This window comes from Chiroxiphia lanceolata, chromosome 1 (genome assembly GCF_009829145.1).
Source record: "Chiroxiphia lanceolata isolate bChiLan1 chromosome 1, bChiLan1.pri, whole genome shotgun sequence".
Classification (NCBI taxonomy): Eukaryota; Metazoa; Chordata; class Aves; order Passeriformes; family Pipridae; genus Chiroxiphia; species Chiroxiphia lanceolata.
The window spans coordinates 120,335,482-120,352,041 of NC_045637.1; the positions used below are offsets into that span (position 1 = coordinate 120,335,482).

A 16,560-nucleotide genomic window follows, 5' to 3' on the forward strand; every position below is an offset into this window, starting at 1 on the left:
ATTCCTCTTCTTCATCTCCACAACTCATGGAGAGTTTTACAGAATGGTTCAGCCTATAAAGTAGCAGAGAGCAATATGCAAGGAAACCTCCTTCTGGAAAAAAAGATGACATGAGAGCATTATGAACATTATCAAACAAAATCAACAGACCTTCCTGGGAACAAAACAGGCAGAGATGCCAGGAAATGCAACAGAGAAATGAAGTTCTTAAAAAAAAAAAAAAGCTAGAATTACAGCTGAAGTACCATGTACTGTTTTACTACAGGGACTAACATACCCTGCAAATAAGTACAGCAGTGACAGAAAAATATATGAAAAAAAGTCAGAAAAGATTTTATGACTTGAACACAACTATGCCAGGTTTTACTGTTTCAAAAACAGTCTTAAGAGTTTCAAAGCAGAAACAGGCTATGCCCAATTGATTGCAGAATAAAAGAAAGTACTTAAACGTGTTTTACCATAGGCACAAGAATTGATTGTGAAGGTATGAAAATGTAATACTCTGAAGGTCCACTCAGAGAATCCTTGTCTTATTGCAAACATGCTGGCAAGGCACATGTTCTACTTCATGACACACACAGTAATGATCTGTTACAAGCAGTAATTGTTCCTGCACATGTACAAAAGCATATTGTGCTCTGTCCCCAAGAAGACAGCGTGTGCTAGAAAGAGCAAAACCTACAGCTGAACACTGTAAGTCTTAATAGGAACTGTAAGAAAGAGGATGAAGAAATTAATACTTACCACCCTGCATATTACCATTACAAAAATGAATTCCCTGTGGCAGGAGAAGTATTCATAAATGTTAAATTCTCACCATATTTTCACATAATGCAATAGTTTCCAAATGTTTTGATCCTGTACCCCAACAGTAAAAGAAATCTTGAGCATGCACCCCAGTATACATATGTTTATTTATTTATAAATCATACACGAGCATGACAGAAGTTCTAGTGTTTTCTTCCTGCACATTAATGAGTCATCTCACACACATCACTTTAGAGACCACTGCTGTAATGAACAGAAGAACAAATGCCAGCAAAACAAGCATCTGCCCCAGGTATTTGGTATGGATGTGAATATCCATGCCAAAATCCTGTGGGCTCCGAGCTGGCTACTATAGCTAAGCTTTTCCTAATAGAAATAAAAAGTCAGTCTTACCAGTGGTGGTGGTGGAGGGGGCCCTCCAGAAGGTGGTGGTGGAGGGGGCCCTCCAGAAGGTGGTGGTGGAGGGGGCCCTCCAGAGGGTGGTAGAGGTGGTGGAGGAGGAGGTGGTGGTGGCGGTGGTGGCACAGGCATCTGTTCAGATTTCTGTCTTCACGCAACTATGAAAAATATAGCCAAAATCTATGTCCTTGAGGAGAAGGAAGGGAGGAGAAAGAAAAGTGGGAAGAATAAAAAGAAAAAACAAAGATGAATGTGTTTATACACTACAAGCTGAAGATTGGCCAAATATCTAGCTCTCGGCAGACTGAAGACTTTTATACTGCACTGCTTCCAAAAATGCAGTACGAACAGCCTCATTACAGTTATCTGATGACAACATTCATCTAAAGAGCAAGCTCATAGATCTGGACAAGTGCCATGAGTACCAAACACATAGATGCCAGCCTGTCCAACTTTAACTATTATGTCTTGCCTTAATCTAGCCCATGGCCCTGAAACGCAATTCCGCAGAGAACAAATCACAGCCAACCACATGTAGACACTCCTGCAGGGACAAAAACTCTGTTGACTTTTATGCCAGAGGTTTGCTGCTCTAACAACAGAGTAAGGAAATTTATAAGGTTCAGTGGACTTGCTCAGTGTTTAAAGAAAAAAAAGAAAAAAAAGAGGGACTCCCCCCAATGATTGAATAATAAATGAAGAAATCATTATACAAATGAAAGCTTCCATTACCAAATTATAGCATGTAAGGACCAGACATTTAGAATCTGTGTTTTTCTTGCCATTTTTAGATGTTAACTTTTCACAATTCTTTAGTACACTGACAAAACAGACACATATATTCATGAAAAAGCTATATGCTTTTTTTTCTTTTAAATCTGCTGCAGAATGACAGCGCATCACTCACTGATTTTCATCTCTAACCCAGCCCTTGGCATGACTTCATCCCCTCTTACTCATCTGTAAAGTTAACAAGCAACTCCTGTATTTCATCAGTAAAGTTGCAAGTGAAAGTCCTAGGCAGTGCCAAAGAGAGCTTTCTGCAAGCCATACTTGGTAAATTCTTTTGCTAGTGACTCTTGGACTCTTTGAATATGGTTTTACATATAGTTTTACATCCATTGTGTCATGACTATCTTCTGAGACTCTTCATAATGTCATGTGAAATGGTGTCAAAAGCCCTACAATAATGCAAAATATGACATCTGCTATATCTTTCCTTTCTGCAAGGCTTTATTTTAGCAAGAAATTACATTGGTTTGACAGATTTGCTCTTTACGCATCTCCATAGATGAGAATTCATTTTCCTGTCTTCTCCAAGGGTTTCAAAACATTTTTCTCATTTTGATGTTTTACTAGAAATTGATGTTAAGTTGAAAGGACTACAATTCCCAGGCCCTATTCCCCTCGTTTTTCCCTTCATTTTTTAAAGCATGCACTTTATGCTTATCCAGAATCACCAGTATAAGGAGGAGGCACAAAAGTTAAATCTAGAAAAGTTCAGCAGAGAAGACAACATAGAAATGAGGCAAGTTGCAGTCTTCAGGAGAATACCTGGCTGTTTTGTTAGAGGGATAGTTTGGAAGAGGCAATGAAGCTAAAATGTTCACTTCCTACTTAGTGTATGTGAACAATATCCAGATAATACCTGAGTATTTTCCTTCTGCTGTATCTTGTAAAATACTTTGTGGGAGATGAAACGTGGAGTCTGTGAAACGCTCGCTTCCTCCCTCGAGAGATTGCTATGCAAGGGACTAACATATCAAAGCACCCTGATCCTTAACAGAATTGGTTACAATCACTTTAATAACTGCTTAAGGAAACATTCCAAGAAAGCTGGCATCACAGTGTCTCCACCGTTCCACCATCATTGTTGCCCTATTCAAAAATCCATTAACAGAAGATCTCTCTTTCCCTCAGTTAAGCCATTCAAAAACAGACATAAGGAGAATGAGTCTTCCCAGCTAATAATATGTTTCGGGTTAGTATCTTCCTACCCTGCAATACAGGCCTTTTGTCTTCATTAAGGATTTAGAATGGGAAATATGCTCCTAGTCAAATTAGAAAAAAAAATACAACCCACGCTTCTGTGGCAGACCACATGCATGGCAGCAGGAGGTAAAGCACACTGGAGGCAAGCAGCAGTGAGAGAAAGGAAATGGGAATCAGATCTTGGTATTTAGAAGTTACTATCTGAAATGCCATCAGGTGACTTTTCTAGCTGCCTCTCCACCAGTCCTTGCCCCAGCACCTATTCTTCCAAACCATGCAGCCTAAATTCCAGGACTAGAAACTGTGTGACCATCTATTCAGTGCAGAGGAAGTGTTCACCCTGTATCCTACTCCCATATCCTGAATCCTCCTGTCCAGTGACAGCAGGAGAAAATGCATTTCAGGGAGCAGTAAAAAACAACCCTCGAATGAGATGCTCTAGACACTGTAGAGATTTCCTCCCATGCTGTTTCAAATCCTCTACAAATGATCTATCTTTCAGAAAATTCTGCATATGTGCCTTCTTTTGTCTCTTACCACAAATTCAGAGGCTTGATGTCCTGACCTTGGCATGCTTTTGTGCACACAGGCGAAGTCATGCTTTTTATACCACAACTGTTGCAGGGTATTGCCTACACAATGAAGAACCATTTTCCACATAAGGGCTCTCTTTGTTCAAGTGGGCTTTGAAAGGAGTGCAGCCACTCTCAGAAGTAGACACTTTATGTCAATAAAGGCAGGCATCTTCAAGCTAACTTACAAGAAAAAACAACTGACTCTTAGGATTTAGTCATAACTGCACGATCTACAATTTTTAATATGTAGGATTTGCTATGAGAACCTCTTTTGTATTACTGCAGCTATCTCAAGTGGTTTGTATTGAAAGAAAATTATGGAGAAGACTACAACACTTTCAGTGTGTCAACACACATTACTTGGAGGCCTTTGTTCCTTGGTTAAAGGTCATATTTCATTTGCTTCTCCTCTCATTCTGTTGGCAATTTCACACAATAACTTTAGAACATGCTGAGGTTATGGTTTTGCACATTATAAGCTAAATAAATTCTGAATCAAAAAAGAGAAAGGAATATCACATTGATCAGTTCTAATGTCTGATAAGAGCCAGACAAGAGGGAAATGTCAAAAAAGATCCTTAAGGCAATGTGCTTTCTCCACTGCTCTAAATATACATATTTATGATTGGAAGAGCAGGATCTGAACTGTCCCTGAGGGACAGAAATGAAAAGATATAGTTTCGAAAGTCGGCAATAGGTGGAAGGGAGAAACCTATGTGTTTAGCCTCAGTTTGCTAAGACAAGAAGCAATGTAAATCTTAGCTTGACTTAAACACCACAGAACAGAATCAGGCCCAACAATTGCAGAATTAATTGCAAAAAAAAGAAGAAAATCCCAAACCCTGCCTTTTCTAGTCCACCTCCCTACAAAAGCAAGGTTGTACACTTTTTTTTAGTGCTTTCTGAAGTCTAATTTTAGGTGTCCCAAATAATGTGGCTTGTATTATTTCCCTTGGGAAGCTCTTTCACAGTCAAATAACTCTTAGTTCATAATGCCTGACACACAGCCTAATTTCTTCTTCTCTCAGTTTGATCCCATTTGCACTCCACTGCAGATGATTCTACATTGTTCTAAGCAAAATGGTTTCTCCTACTCCTCAGCATCAGCTTTGTGGAATATAAGAACTGTAATTCAGATATACATTTACAAGGACTTGTTATAGTTTTTGAGATGTTTTACTTCTCACAAGTCAGTGAACTTCTCATCAGTCAGCAAACATTCTTACTATTCTCTGATCTCAAAACAGCTGGTCTTCTTTTGTTCTATTGGTAAGGATAATTCTAAAACTGGTAATTTCAGGCGTCACAGATAATTTCTTGCATGTTCACACAGTCCTTGCTTGAATAACAGCTGGGTTTAAGAACCACAGTGCAGTCCTCAATGTACAGCCCAAGGGCCTGATTTCTATAGGCCCAAATAAAGTCTTCACCCAGACTATAATTTTGAAGGATCAGACAAGACATAGGAGGTGTAGATCTTTCTTCATGGACTGCTCTCAAGTCTTGTGCTGGATTTACCTGTGGGAAACACAAAACCTCTTTCTAAGCTTTTCTGTAGATTTGGTCTCATTTTACCCAGCTACCAGATGTACATAAGCTCTGATCCAAGCACTTCCCAAAGGTCTCCTCCTGAAGTATCACTGCCACAACCCCAGTCCTGGGCTCACACTAAGACAAAGTCCTGCTGGGAGCACAGAGCCACATTAAGAAACACTGGTTTTTGGACAGCAGCTCACATGTCTCCTGCCACAGTGACACGCAGCAAAACCACCATAGGTCTGCCTGCAAAAACTATTCTAAAATACCTTTACCTATTGTGGAAAGTGAAGGCATGAAACAGCTGTATCTTCAGTTTATTACAATGTATAGATGAGGAAAAGACAGAGGAAAAAAAATAAATCCCAATTATACACAAAAATTAAACACAAAAATGCATTTATACACAAAATTAACTCTTAACTAGTAGCATTTTTTAAATTAGTAAAGTCGTTAGGTCTTTAGGTGGTATAGTCAGTAGCACAAAACAACACACAGTTGGAACTGAAAATGGGACCCTTTTAATCAATTTAGAGAAAGGACTGTAAAATAATTGATTCATTATTACTGGATTTGCAATCACTGCAGCTGCACGCCCTGAGGTAGGTAATACAGCTTTGGGGAAATGTACAGATTTTCTTCCTTCAAAGTGAAGGCTGGCATAGATATTTCAAAGGTGTGCAGGAAAGCTTATCTGTTGGTCTTATTTTCTTGATTAAAAACTGAAGGCAAAAAGTAGACCACAAAGTCTGGTTTTATCTTTTAACTAGCTTTTATATAAACAAATATGGTTTCCTCATTAACAGTAGTGTTCTGAGGTATAGCTTTTAAGTCCTTGCCTTTTAACAGAAGACTAAAATAATTTAAAAATTACATGTGAAAAAATAGCATCAATAAGCATCTGTTTCACTTTCATGACCTGAAAAGTAGACAACTAGCCTAACTCTGTCCCTGTTTGCTCCTGTGAAATGTCACTGAGTAAAAGCTGAAATCACTGGTACGAGTGATTTTTTAAAGACAGTACAGATCTTTTAAAGACAGTACAACACCTGATACAGAGAAAAAGCCCAGAACAATAGATGTGTGTTACACAAATCAATTATCCTGCTGTCATATCACACAACTGGAAATGACTTGGATAAAGCTTCTGTTTGGAATGAGCTGGTTTAGACTGTAATTATAACAGAATCAAATAATTTAATTTTTAAGCATTGGATGCTACATTTATTTCTTCTTTTTAGTGTGAACGACTTTTTGTGTGTAGAGAACTTAACAAGGAAGAATCAATACCTCTGAATATCCTGTCTCTTTTCTGCCCTGCAAAGATAACCCCATTCACAAAAACCTCGATAGTCTCTGCTGTATTTGAGACACTCAAGAGCAGTGCAGAAGTGTCAAACTGTTAGAACCTTCTTTTAGAGAAGAAAGGCAAATACTCATATACATACCTACCTTACTATATGTATATTTAAACTTTCACATGTTTATTCCTATGGCTGACTAAGAAAACTCCTGCCTTTCACCATCTGTTAGACAGTACCTGAATTGTATACAACTTGAGAGAAATTTCTGCTCTCAGTCACCATTTACGCCACTGCAACTAAAGGCAGGATCTGGCTTTTTCAGAAATGTACAAACCTTGAGGGCTCTTCCTCCATTAAATACCTGATGAAACACTCTTAAGCAGCATTAGTCTACACAGGGTCTGTAGGATTGTCTCACAGCACGTAGCAGTATCCTGAATTTAAGCCAAGGACTGTAAGTTCATCTCATCTTGGACTATTTCCACCAGGCTTAATGCAGCTAAGGGCTGCACCCCCTTTCTGCCTAAAAAAAACCCAGCATGACTCCTATTCTCTCAGGAGCCTGATAACACTGCAACAAACTGTCCGGGGTTGCCGCAGCAGAGATTACAGGAATCTGGGGACACCTTGCTTCAATGTGTGCTGTGGGCAGATCTCTGCAGATCTCTGCAGATCCCTATGGTGCTGAGACCAGAAATTAAAGTGCTGTGCCTTGACAAACCTCCCTTCAGAGGCAAAGCTGTGCAGATGACTTCACATCCCTATAATGACTATTTCAGGGTGTAGCTTCCTCTGCTCCATGGGGATCTGTCATAGAAGATTGATTGTTGTAAGGGAGCTGAATAAGAGAATTCGTCATCCTCCTTTAAATAAGGAGGAAGAGAAAAGAACAACACACACAAAGAAAAAATACATTTTGCCTGTTGTAGCATTAACCTGAAATTGAAGAGTCCAAAGACAAATGAGGTAAATTAGAAGCAATTAGGACTTTCACAAAGACATAACTTCGCAAAGGAAACAATTTATACAGAGGGTTTCCTTGAAATGAATACCGTATCATCCATGCAAAAGCAGACATGGCCTGTTTCACTGCCAGTTATACAAACAATGGTGAATTTGATATACAGTCATTAGCAAAGTTAATCATTAGCCTAAGCTAGAGAAAGTGAAGCTCAGTGGAAGTTCAAAGTCACTGCCACATTCTGAAGGCAACTGTTATTATTATACTCCTCAAGAGTTTCAGTGTCCACAGCACTTGAGCTCTCTCAGAAAGGGCAATTTGATGCTCCAGGTTAACACTTGCAAGTTTTTCAGCCTCTGCCAAGTAAATAGTATGTTTTCGCATAACTATTAATGATACATTTCTTTATAGTTATTAATAAATTAATTCACTATAATTTGTATAATATAGAATTATTTGAAAAGTATACCTGTACACACAGAATGGTTTTCACCAAAAGATATCCTCATGTTTTCTAACCAGTTCCCTCAACAGAAGAAAGTTCTGCTTTCCAATTAAGTAGCTAGTGTCAAAATGGAAAATGCAAACAAGGCAGTATTAAGCATCTTGCTTTTCTATATTTGCTGTAGACAGTTCAACAACTGTTTTCAAATGCCAGTCAAGTGAAAAGAATTTGCAAACGTGGGTATTGGAAGACTACAGGACTTTAAAAATCCATGTCTGAAACAATTCTAAAATTTTCCGTTTCAACCATATGATGTTTTATCAGAGATCCTGTTTTCACATCTTTCCATCTTGAAAAAAATAATCTGTAGAAACCTGTACGTGTGCCATGTCAGGCTGATACCTATCAGATTAAAGAACAGTCTAATACCAGCAATGCAAGGAAAATGAAACTTGAAATTCAACATGAGTCATTCTTCCTTTCTGTACAGTATGAATATCAGGCCCCAGCACAGGGTCACTGTATGTGATAAGGAGAAAATTGTCTTTCACAAGAGATGTAAAACATGATGATCTGGTCACCTGCAGGAATAAGTTGCTGGGGAAATCCTCATCTCAAAGAAAGAATGGGAAGCTTTTATCCTGGTTTTCAGCAAAGTTGTGATTACTTAATTCCCCTTCAAAATCAATTTCCAGTGTTAAAAATGTTAACCCTAATAGTCTAAGAAATTAAACTATAAATTCTGAACATGCTTGTACATTCTCACTTAGATGCCCTTATCTGTCAATCCTCTTGAAACCACTATTCCATTTCAATGACATAGTTGATATCTTCATCTTAGATATTCTTTACACCAGGGTAAGGCTTCAATACTTATAAGTAAAATGTACATAAACCCCTACAGTATTAAGGAAGGCTTGCTACACTATCATAATACTGCTTTTTTTGTATTTTAACTAATTCATTCTTCTGAAAAATACAATGCAAAGTGTTCTCACTGTCCCTTAAGTGTCAAAGCTGATGTCAAACTTCCTATGTGCATGAAGGTGTAAATATGCCTTCTTGTACAGAAAATTGTTAGCTGTTTTTAAAGGCAATGCACAAAATATCTACTTCCAGACTTACATCCGTTTACTCAGGTCAATAATTTCACTTTGTGCAATGAACAACAAATTGCAGTTGCAACTGCAGCAACAACAAAAAAATCCCTGACAAAAGATGTTTTGATTTGTAGGCCTAGTTCTGAATTGCTAATAAAACAAAGTTCTCAGAAAAAAACAATATGAGTTTTACCAAATTGAAGATTCATCCCTTTGACTTATTAAAGGACTTAATCTGTAACTCTTTGTGAAAGTCATTTTACTCAGAGAGGAAATTGAGATTGATACCTACCTTTACACATAGCATAAGCAATGAACACCACAAATCCAAAAATACTCAACTAACTTGGGAGAAGGAAAATAATTCTAGGGATTAATGTCAGTGGAGTATTTTTTGCATTTGCGTCTGTCATAGACACAAAGGACCAAAGTGGTTGTCTACAGTTTTCCTTCTTTCAACAGGTAGATCAGAATCCACTCCAAGGATTCTTCTAGTGCAGCCGATATCTGCTACCATCAGACCAAGCAGGGTAAAGACAAGGAAAGCTGGAGTCCAAAACCAGCATAAAACTTGACACCAGAATTAGCGGAAATGAGTGAATACTCCTGGTGTCAAGTTTTATGCTGGTTTTGGACTCCAGCTTTCACTTTGCTCAGTCTGGATCTGGCCCTTCCTCTATATTTCACTGTGAATATTTCTCCTCTTTTCTAGTGGTTTACCAGTCTCTCCATTCCTCCTGTCCACTCCTCTCCGTCTTTGTCCTTCTCACCATTCACCTCACATGTCACCTGCTGCCGATGCAAGGCAAGGCAAAAGAAGCCATTTCATTTAAAATGTAGAGTCATCTGCTCTGGCGAAAGAAACACAGCACGTGGTACAAAAGTACCTAATTCTGCATGATACTAGAGGTTCAGCACAGGTTGCTAGTACTGAGAAAAAAGAGAAGAAATGCAGAACTAGGCTGATCCAGCTCTAAAAACAACAGGAAATATGATTCTAGGAGATATCAGGAGGTATATCCTGACTAGAGCTAGTATTAAGGCCAATATGCAAAGCTCCACCTGATGGATTGGATAAAAGACTGAAGTATTGGAAAAAACAACCAGGTAAAACAGTCTGGGCAGAGGAAAGGAGCAAAGCAACCACAGTATACTCATTCTGCAGCTACACCAGGCCTTTACAGCTCCTGGTACAGCTTGTTCAGAGCAAGCTCAAGTATCCCCACATGGCACTACATCATTTGTCCTACTGTTAAGTCAATGTAAACTCATGATCACTTGATCCAAGAATATTTTGTACAATCTGCTTTTGCATAATTTCCTTGCTACTTAGTAGTTTCAAGGCTAAATAAGGCTTTCATTCTGCATTAAATGCCCTGTTAGGCCCCACATCCATCACTCACATGGTACACTACAGAGATACTCTCCACCCTCTCTGCCAATTTACTAATTTAGGGACTAATTCATCTCTTATTATTTTTTTATGATAAATTTTCCTTTATCTTCAGTAGAAGTAAGGTCAGTTCTTTAGGGTTTAATTCTGAAAATACTCAAGGAAATACAAGCTACAGCAAGAGAAGTAACATTACTAACTTGTGATGAGCTGTTCACACTCACACAACTGACCACTTAAATCAATTTTCTGTCCAAATCCTGGGCAGAATTTGACAGATATTTTTGCAGCAATCCACGCATCCCCAAGAGGAGCAAACATTCCCTCTGAAAATAAGTTGCTAAAAACCCAGTCCATTTTCTTGATAGGTAAGCCTGGCTTGCCTTTTATGCACCTCCTGATTTTCTTTATGTGTCTACTCAACTAACCCAGCAGATCTATAGATTTTAAACAGATACGGTGTTATTTCTTTTCTTCTTTAGCATACAAAAAAGCATAACTGACTTGGACAAAAGCCCAAAACCTGTCAGGACTATTTTGTATAGTCAGTAGCACTCACATATATACATTTTTCCTTGCACAAAACTGTGACAATTAGGAAAGCAATAACATTATACCTTTCAAACAAGAGGATATGAAAGAGAAACAAAAGACCCCAAGATCTCCCTTGTGATCCAGTACCATATTCTGCTCTCCTCTTTTTTCCTTTTTTGTTACATATAATGAAGAGAGGAAAACATGATATAGCAAGTGGAAAAAGTTCAATGGTACAACAGTCATTTACAGACCTGTGTATAGCTTGTGAAAGAGACCAGTACAAAGGGGTTATTATCTCTCAACCTGTTCATTCACTTTGTTCATTTTACCCCTCTCTTATGAATCAAGCAGAAGCAATGCAATTTCTAGCCAACACTTCCATTTATCAAGGCAGATATTCTAGTTGCCAACAGTGTAAATGAAGTATATAGCATATCCATTACATAGAAGAGCAGACACACAGTTTTAGTTTTCTCAGACACTTGCAAGAGCAGGGTCAAGACTGAGCAAGTGCTTTCGTGCTGAATTTTCTGTTCTTATGTTTAGTGAACTTAATCTTTCAGGGACCTTTGGCCCAGTTTTCCTCTGCTTTTCACTTTATCACTTATACCATATCTATAACATAGCTGTTATGTTGCTCTCCTCTGCCTGGACTGGCTACAAAATGACACCATTCAATCACAGAGCTTTGTAACAGCAGTGAAAGATGACACGGAGTCAATGAAAAGAAGAATCAGGCTCTCCATGTGTGATCTTATTTGAGAGAGAGGTATTTCTGGTAGTGAAATCCATTTCAGCTGTTATCTCAATTACCATGGCATGAAAACATGCTTTTCACACCTTATGAAAATCCTTTAGCTGTTTCACATTGTTTTAAAGCAATCCAAAGGCAGCTGCCATGTATGTAATACTGAATAAGCCCACTTGATGACCTCAGAAATCAAATTAAGGTGGGCGTTATTAAAAAAAAATACAATTTTGTCTAAAAATACAGTCTCCTTCTCTCCAACCTGGAAGCCCCAAGGACATTTTTTCTGTTTGCACTGTTTATACCTCTGTTCACCCTGACTACAAAGCCACTGGACAAACTTGATGCAGAATGACCACAGATGAAAATGCAACTGTGAAGTACCATTAAGGTTTTGCCACTATAAGTCATTTTTCAGAAAGCTTCAGCCTTTCAAAGACAGTAACTACTTTGTGTAAGAACACAAACTAATTGAGGAAGATCTATAAGAACAGTGGTAAAAGGCATTACAGAAAGCTGCATCTCAAAACTGCACTGCAACCACTAGTAACTCGGTGTAATGTGAGTACCAAAGACTTCTAGATAAAAGACTTCAGTAGATATTATACTTAATTATTGTGTTTATTAAGACACTAATTTTACATCTTCTAAAGAAGATTGGAATCTTTATTCTGGCACAGCAGAACCTAGTATCATTTTTCCCAGAGCTTCAGCTTTTCATCTGTGATCTCATTTATTAGACCTTACATGAACTGCATGAATATACCCACATAATAATGCAGCAAATGCTCACACACATCCAGGATCAGTAACTTATAAAAATCAGGGGTAAGAGAGCTAACTGAGCCTGTCCAGTCTCACCTACTTTTGAAGACTGAACTGAACTTGTCCCAGTCACTGAGCACAGAGAAGAAAAGCTCCCACAAAAGCAGATGCTTCTGAAAAATATTGTAATTCTTATAGAAGAGTGATGACTAACAAACATACAAAGAGATTTCACACCAATCTTTTCATTGATTTGTTTCTCTTTGGAGGTAAAATATTTTAAAATATTAATATTAAACTATTTAATACTTGACATCAGTTAATATATATTTTCAATATAACAGAAAATAGTAAATTATGTTATTTTACTTTGAAGCTCTTAACATCTATCTCTTAAAATGTGCAAATATTTTTCTATTTGTTATGTCTAGGACATTGTTTTCCATTCAAGGTCTTCTTTTTAGAGGACAACGAGTTTCCCAAAACACCGATCTCATAAAGCAACAAAATTACTAAGTAAAAAGAGCATCTATGAGGATCTGGCTATGTTCTATTAAGACATTCATCAAACACTGCTGACTTTTATGGTGTGATTACCAAGATGTTACACTGCTATGTTTTGATTTGTTGTTAAAAAACAACTTTCTGCAAATTCAGATTTAGTAGTCATTATTTACAGAGTCCGAGCATTGATTGTACATCCCTTACTGGAGTAACTGAAATTGAGATGTTACAGTATCTTTATTATATTTCCTCTTGGAAGTGCCGATGGAGAGAGAGAAAAAAAGAGCAAGTTACTTTGTATTATACTACATGACTTGATAAATACAGTAATATGTTGCCTTTTTCAATGCAGTACAATCACAGAATCTGAATTTCAAGTGCTTCTCAATAATTTTCAGGAATAGATCCAAACCAGCAGTAACTTGAGAACTGCAGCTAATGAAATAAGCATTGCATCTGCCCCTAAGCAACCAAAGCCTATATGCAAAGCTGATCAAACTATTTATACATTCCACTCTTTAGAGAATATCTATCCTTGATTAATAAAGAAAAATAAGTTTCATCCTTATCACAAGCTGGTACATGTATCTACATTTTTGTGAAATTTTGTATGCCACTTTGCCAACTGGAGCCTCACTATTAATAAGATGTTGTAAATAACACTTAAGAATGTTTAATAATGATGTCACTATAACATCAAGAGTGGTTGCATGTTGGCTGCTAAGCCCCATTCCCTAACCTATATCTTCGACAGGAAGAGCATCCACTCCTACAGAATTCTTTCTGGTTATGAATCTAACCCAGATTTTGTCCCCGTCATCTACAGCCAAACAGCCAAAGTATCCCATCAGTTCAGCAAAACAAACTTACACAATCTGCTTTATAAGTCCCACACTGAGCCTCTCATATGTTATCTTGCACATGGAAGCCGGTACCTGATGGCAAAGCAGACTCAATCTTTCCACTGCACTCCGGGCAATGTCCCGTACGAGCCGTGGGTGGCAGCAGCGTCTGCACCGCCTGCACATTCCAGCCGGGACACTGTTTTGGGTCACAGGTTCACGCAGTGAACGGGAACCATCCCCACGCACACATACCTAACAAGTGTCCGAGCTCTGACTGCCATCACAGAATAAAGTTATATTCATTCCCGTGATCATCTGCCCTGTGGCTTCTCTTTCAGTACAAAGTACTCGAACTGAAGACGTTAAAAGTGATGAAACAAACGCACGTTGTTAAATAAACAGGAACTTGTGCTGGATATACAGACGGAGAAACTGAAAACACTGATAGTATCGGGAAGCAGTTCAACGATTTGATTCATGCAGCATGCGCAAAACCAGGTATCGCTGTTATCACAAATTCAGTCTGAATCAGGAGGAGCACTTGCAGACTTTAGCCCATAAATTCAGACTGTCAAAAACCCATTCTGTGTTGAAATCGTCAACCTTTATCTCATACCAATGCCTTATCTCCTAAATCAGATTTATTTGGCTATCTTTCAGAAACCTCACTTAATAATATTCCACTTTCAGAACAAAAGAAACCACAAAGGCATGCTGGTCTAATGTGTCCTTCCTACTCTGAAATTCATTAACATCTTGAGCGATACAAACCCACCCTCCCTCCATACCGCAGAGATGGAAGCTGTCACATAACCCACCGCTGCTATGCCTTTGCAAACTCCGAGCATATCCAAAGAGTAATAACAACCACCCCCTTCACATCTTTTACCAACACGCTCCCTGCTGCTCTGCATTAGCGCCAACAGGCTAATGCAAAAGTGACGAGATTTTAGTCTCAATTTTATCCATGTTAATTATTATTACACCTCTAAGAACTTTCCAACATTTCCCCAGCATTCCCCTTCCAGTATGTACATAAGTATTTAATTCACAGTAGCTTTTACAATCGCTCAGCCCCGTTTTCTCAGGTGACCTATTCCAGTACATCTACTGCAAGGACGAGAACTAGGAAAAAAAAAGTTCTTCCCATCCACTGCCGCCTGAAAACAACCCATTTTTCCTCTGCTTGACAAAACAGAAGAGCAGCACCACGCACAGGCTGTGCCTGACCTGCAGCCTCGCTTCCTCCGCCACCGCCGTGAGTAACCGCATCTCAGGGGCGCGGGTGTCCCCGCCACCCCGTGCCCTCCCTGCCCCCTCGGCCGGGCGCTGCCCGGGGCCGGGGACGAGCCGCGGCACCAAGTTTGTCCGCTGAGTCCTCCCGGTCCCCGTGGCGCGGGGGGAGCTCCAGCCCCGGCCCCCGCTATCGGAGGGGAGGGGAGGCGGCCGCCGCGCCCCCAGCCTGGCGCTCCCGGCTCGCTCGGACAGCGAGGCAAGTCGGGGGCCCCGGGGACCCCCACCCTCGGCAGCCGCAGCGCTGCCCCCCCCGTGCCCACCTGCTCGGCGGCCGCGGCCGTCGGGGCTCCTCCCCAGGCAGAGGGCGCCAGGTACGGCGGCCTCCCGCCTCCCCTGGCTGGGGGGCGGGGGGAAGGGGCGGGGGTGGGTGGGGGGAATCTTAAGATCTTGGGGGGAAAAAGCCCGTCACTGACTTTAGAAGGGAATAACAATAAATATCTTATTTTAAAAGTAGTAATATAACACACACACCGCCCACCCGCGGGCTCCACCTTCTATCCCCACCCTTGGGAGCGCGGCGGCTTTTGCGCGAGGGTGAAGTTCCAGCTGCAGCCTGGCACACTCTTCCACGTGTTTGTACCTTGGCAGAGCCGGGGCTGTTTTTAAAAGTCCGCGTGGGCACCAAAATGCTGCCCCGTGGCACGGAGAAAAGATGCCACTACCCTGTCCCCTTGCCAAACCCCATCCACCTGCCGAACCGCTTCTGGCCAGCAGCCTCGCGAGGGCCTGTGATCAGAGCTGGCTGTGTCCCCTGTTTTTTGTGCCCCAGATTGTGCACTAGAAACAACTGGGGGAAAAAAAAAATCATGTTTTCTTCTGGCTTTATTACAATGCTGTTTGCAGATGGGAATGTTATGGCCTCGCCCTAGTGAGCCTTCCATGTTTCTGTCAGGGTGAGGGACTTGCTGCGAAGGGAGCTCCTGGACAGCTGGAGGAATGGAGCACCCCCAGTTTGTCATGCACAAGTGCCTCAGGAATGAGGATGCTGCTGAATAACTTAAAAATCCTAGCATGGGTTCTGCTCTGCCCGTCAACCTTTGGATGGTCTATTCCAGTGGCTGAGAGGCAGGCCCATCTTCACTGGATTTCTCTGGAAAACCTTTTTTGTTGTAGAAATGTAAAATTGGGTTTTTCAGTGCCCTGCTCGATTATAAAGCGGTCCAGACAAATCAATGTCACTTGGATTCAAACGACGGCAGTCAGCCTGAGGTTGGTGGAAAGTCAACAGTGGGCTGTGGCACCTCTGCTCATCAGGGCAGGGGCACAGAAATCAGTGCTCTAGACCTCCGTGTCCTGTCTGTCCAGGGGTGTGAGTTTGATTTATTATTCTGAAAATATCCTCCTGATTGCTTGTCAGACTAAATAATTCTCAGCCCTATGTATCTGCCTCAG

At 40.2% G+C, this 16,560-nt stretch overlaps 1 protein-coding gene across 9 annotated transcripts in view; it reads right to left on the bottom strand.

Annotated features, from left to right (window-relative positions):
• WIPF3 (WAS/WASL interacting protein family member 3) overlaps positions 1–15,523 on the bottom strand; it is a 35,726-nt gene extending 20,203 nt beyond the window's left edge. For 2 of the 9 annotated variants that reach the window (XM_032707192.1, XM_032707134.1), the window contains exons 1-3: positions 13,898–14,281; positions 12,620–12,696; positions 1,162–1,354 (exon numbers count right to left, since the gene is read on the bottom strand). In XM_032707192.1, coding sequence (XP_032563083.1) covers positions 1,162–1,299 — 138 coding nt within the window. In that variant the 5' untranslated portion in view covers positions 1,300–1,354; positions 12,620–12,696; positions 13,898–14,281. Of the gene's footprint in view, positions 1–744; positions 839–1,161; positions 1,355–12,619; positions 12,697–13,897; positions 14,282–15,102; positions 15,200–15,428 lie in introns of those variants that run through there. The other 7 variants (XM_032707151.1, XM_032707161.1, XM_032707143.1 and 4 more) reach the window with 7 other exon arrangements.
• Positions 15,524–16,560: the final 1,037 nt, after the last annotated feature.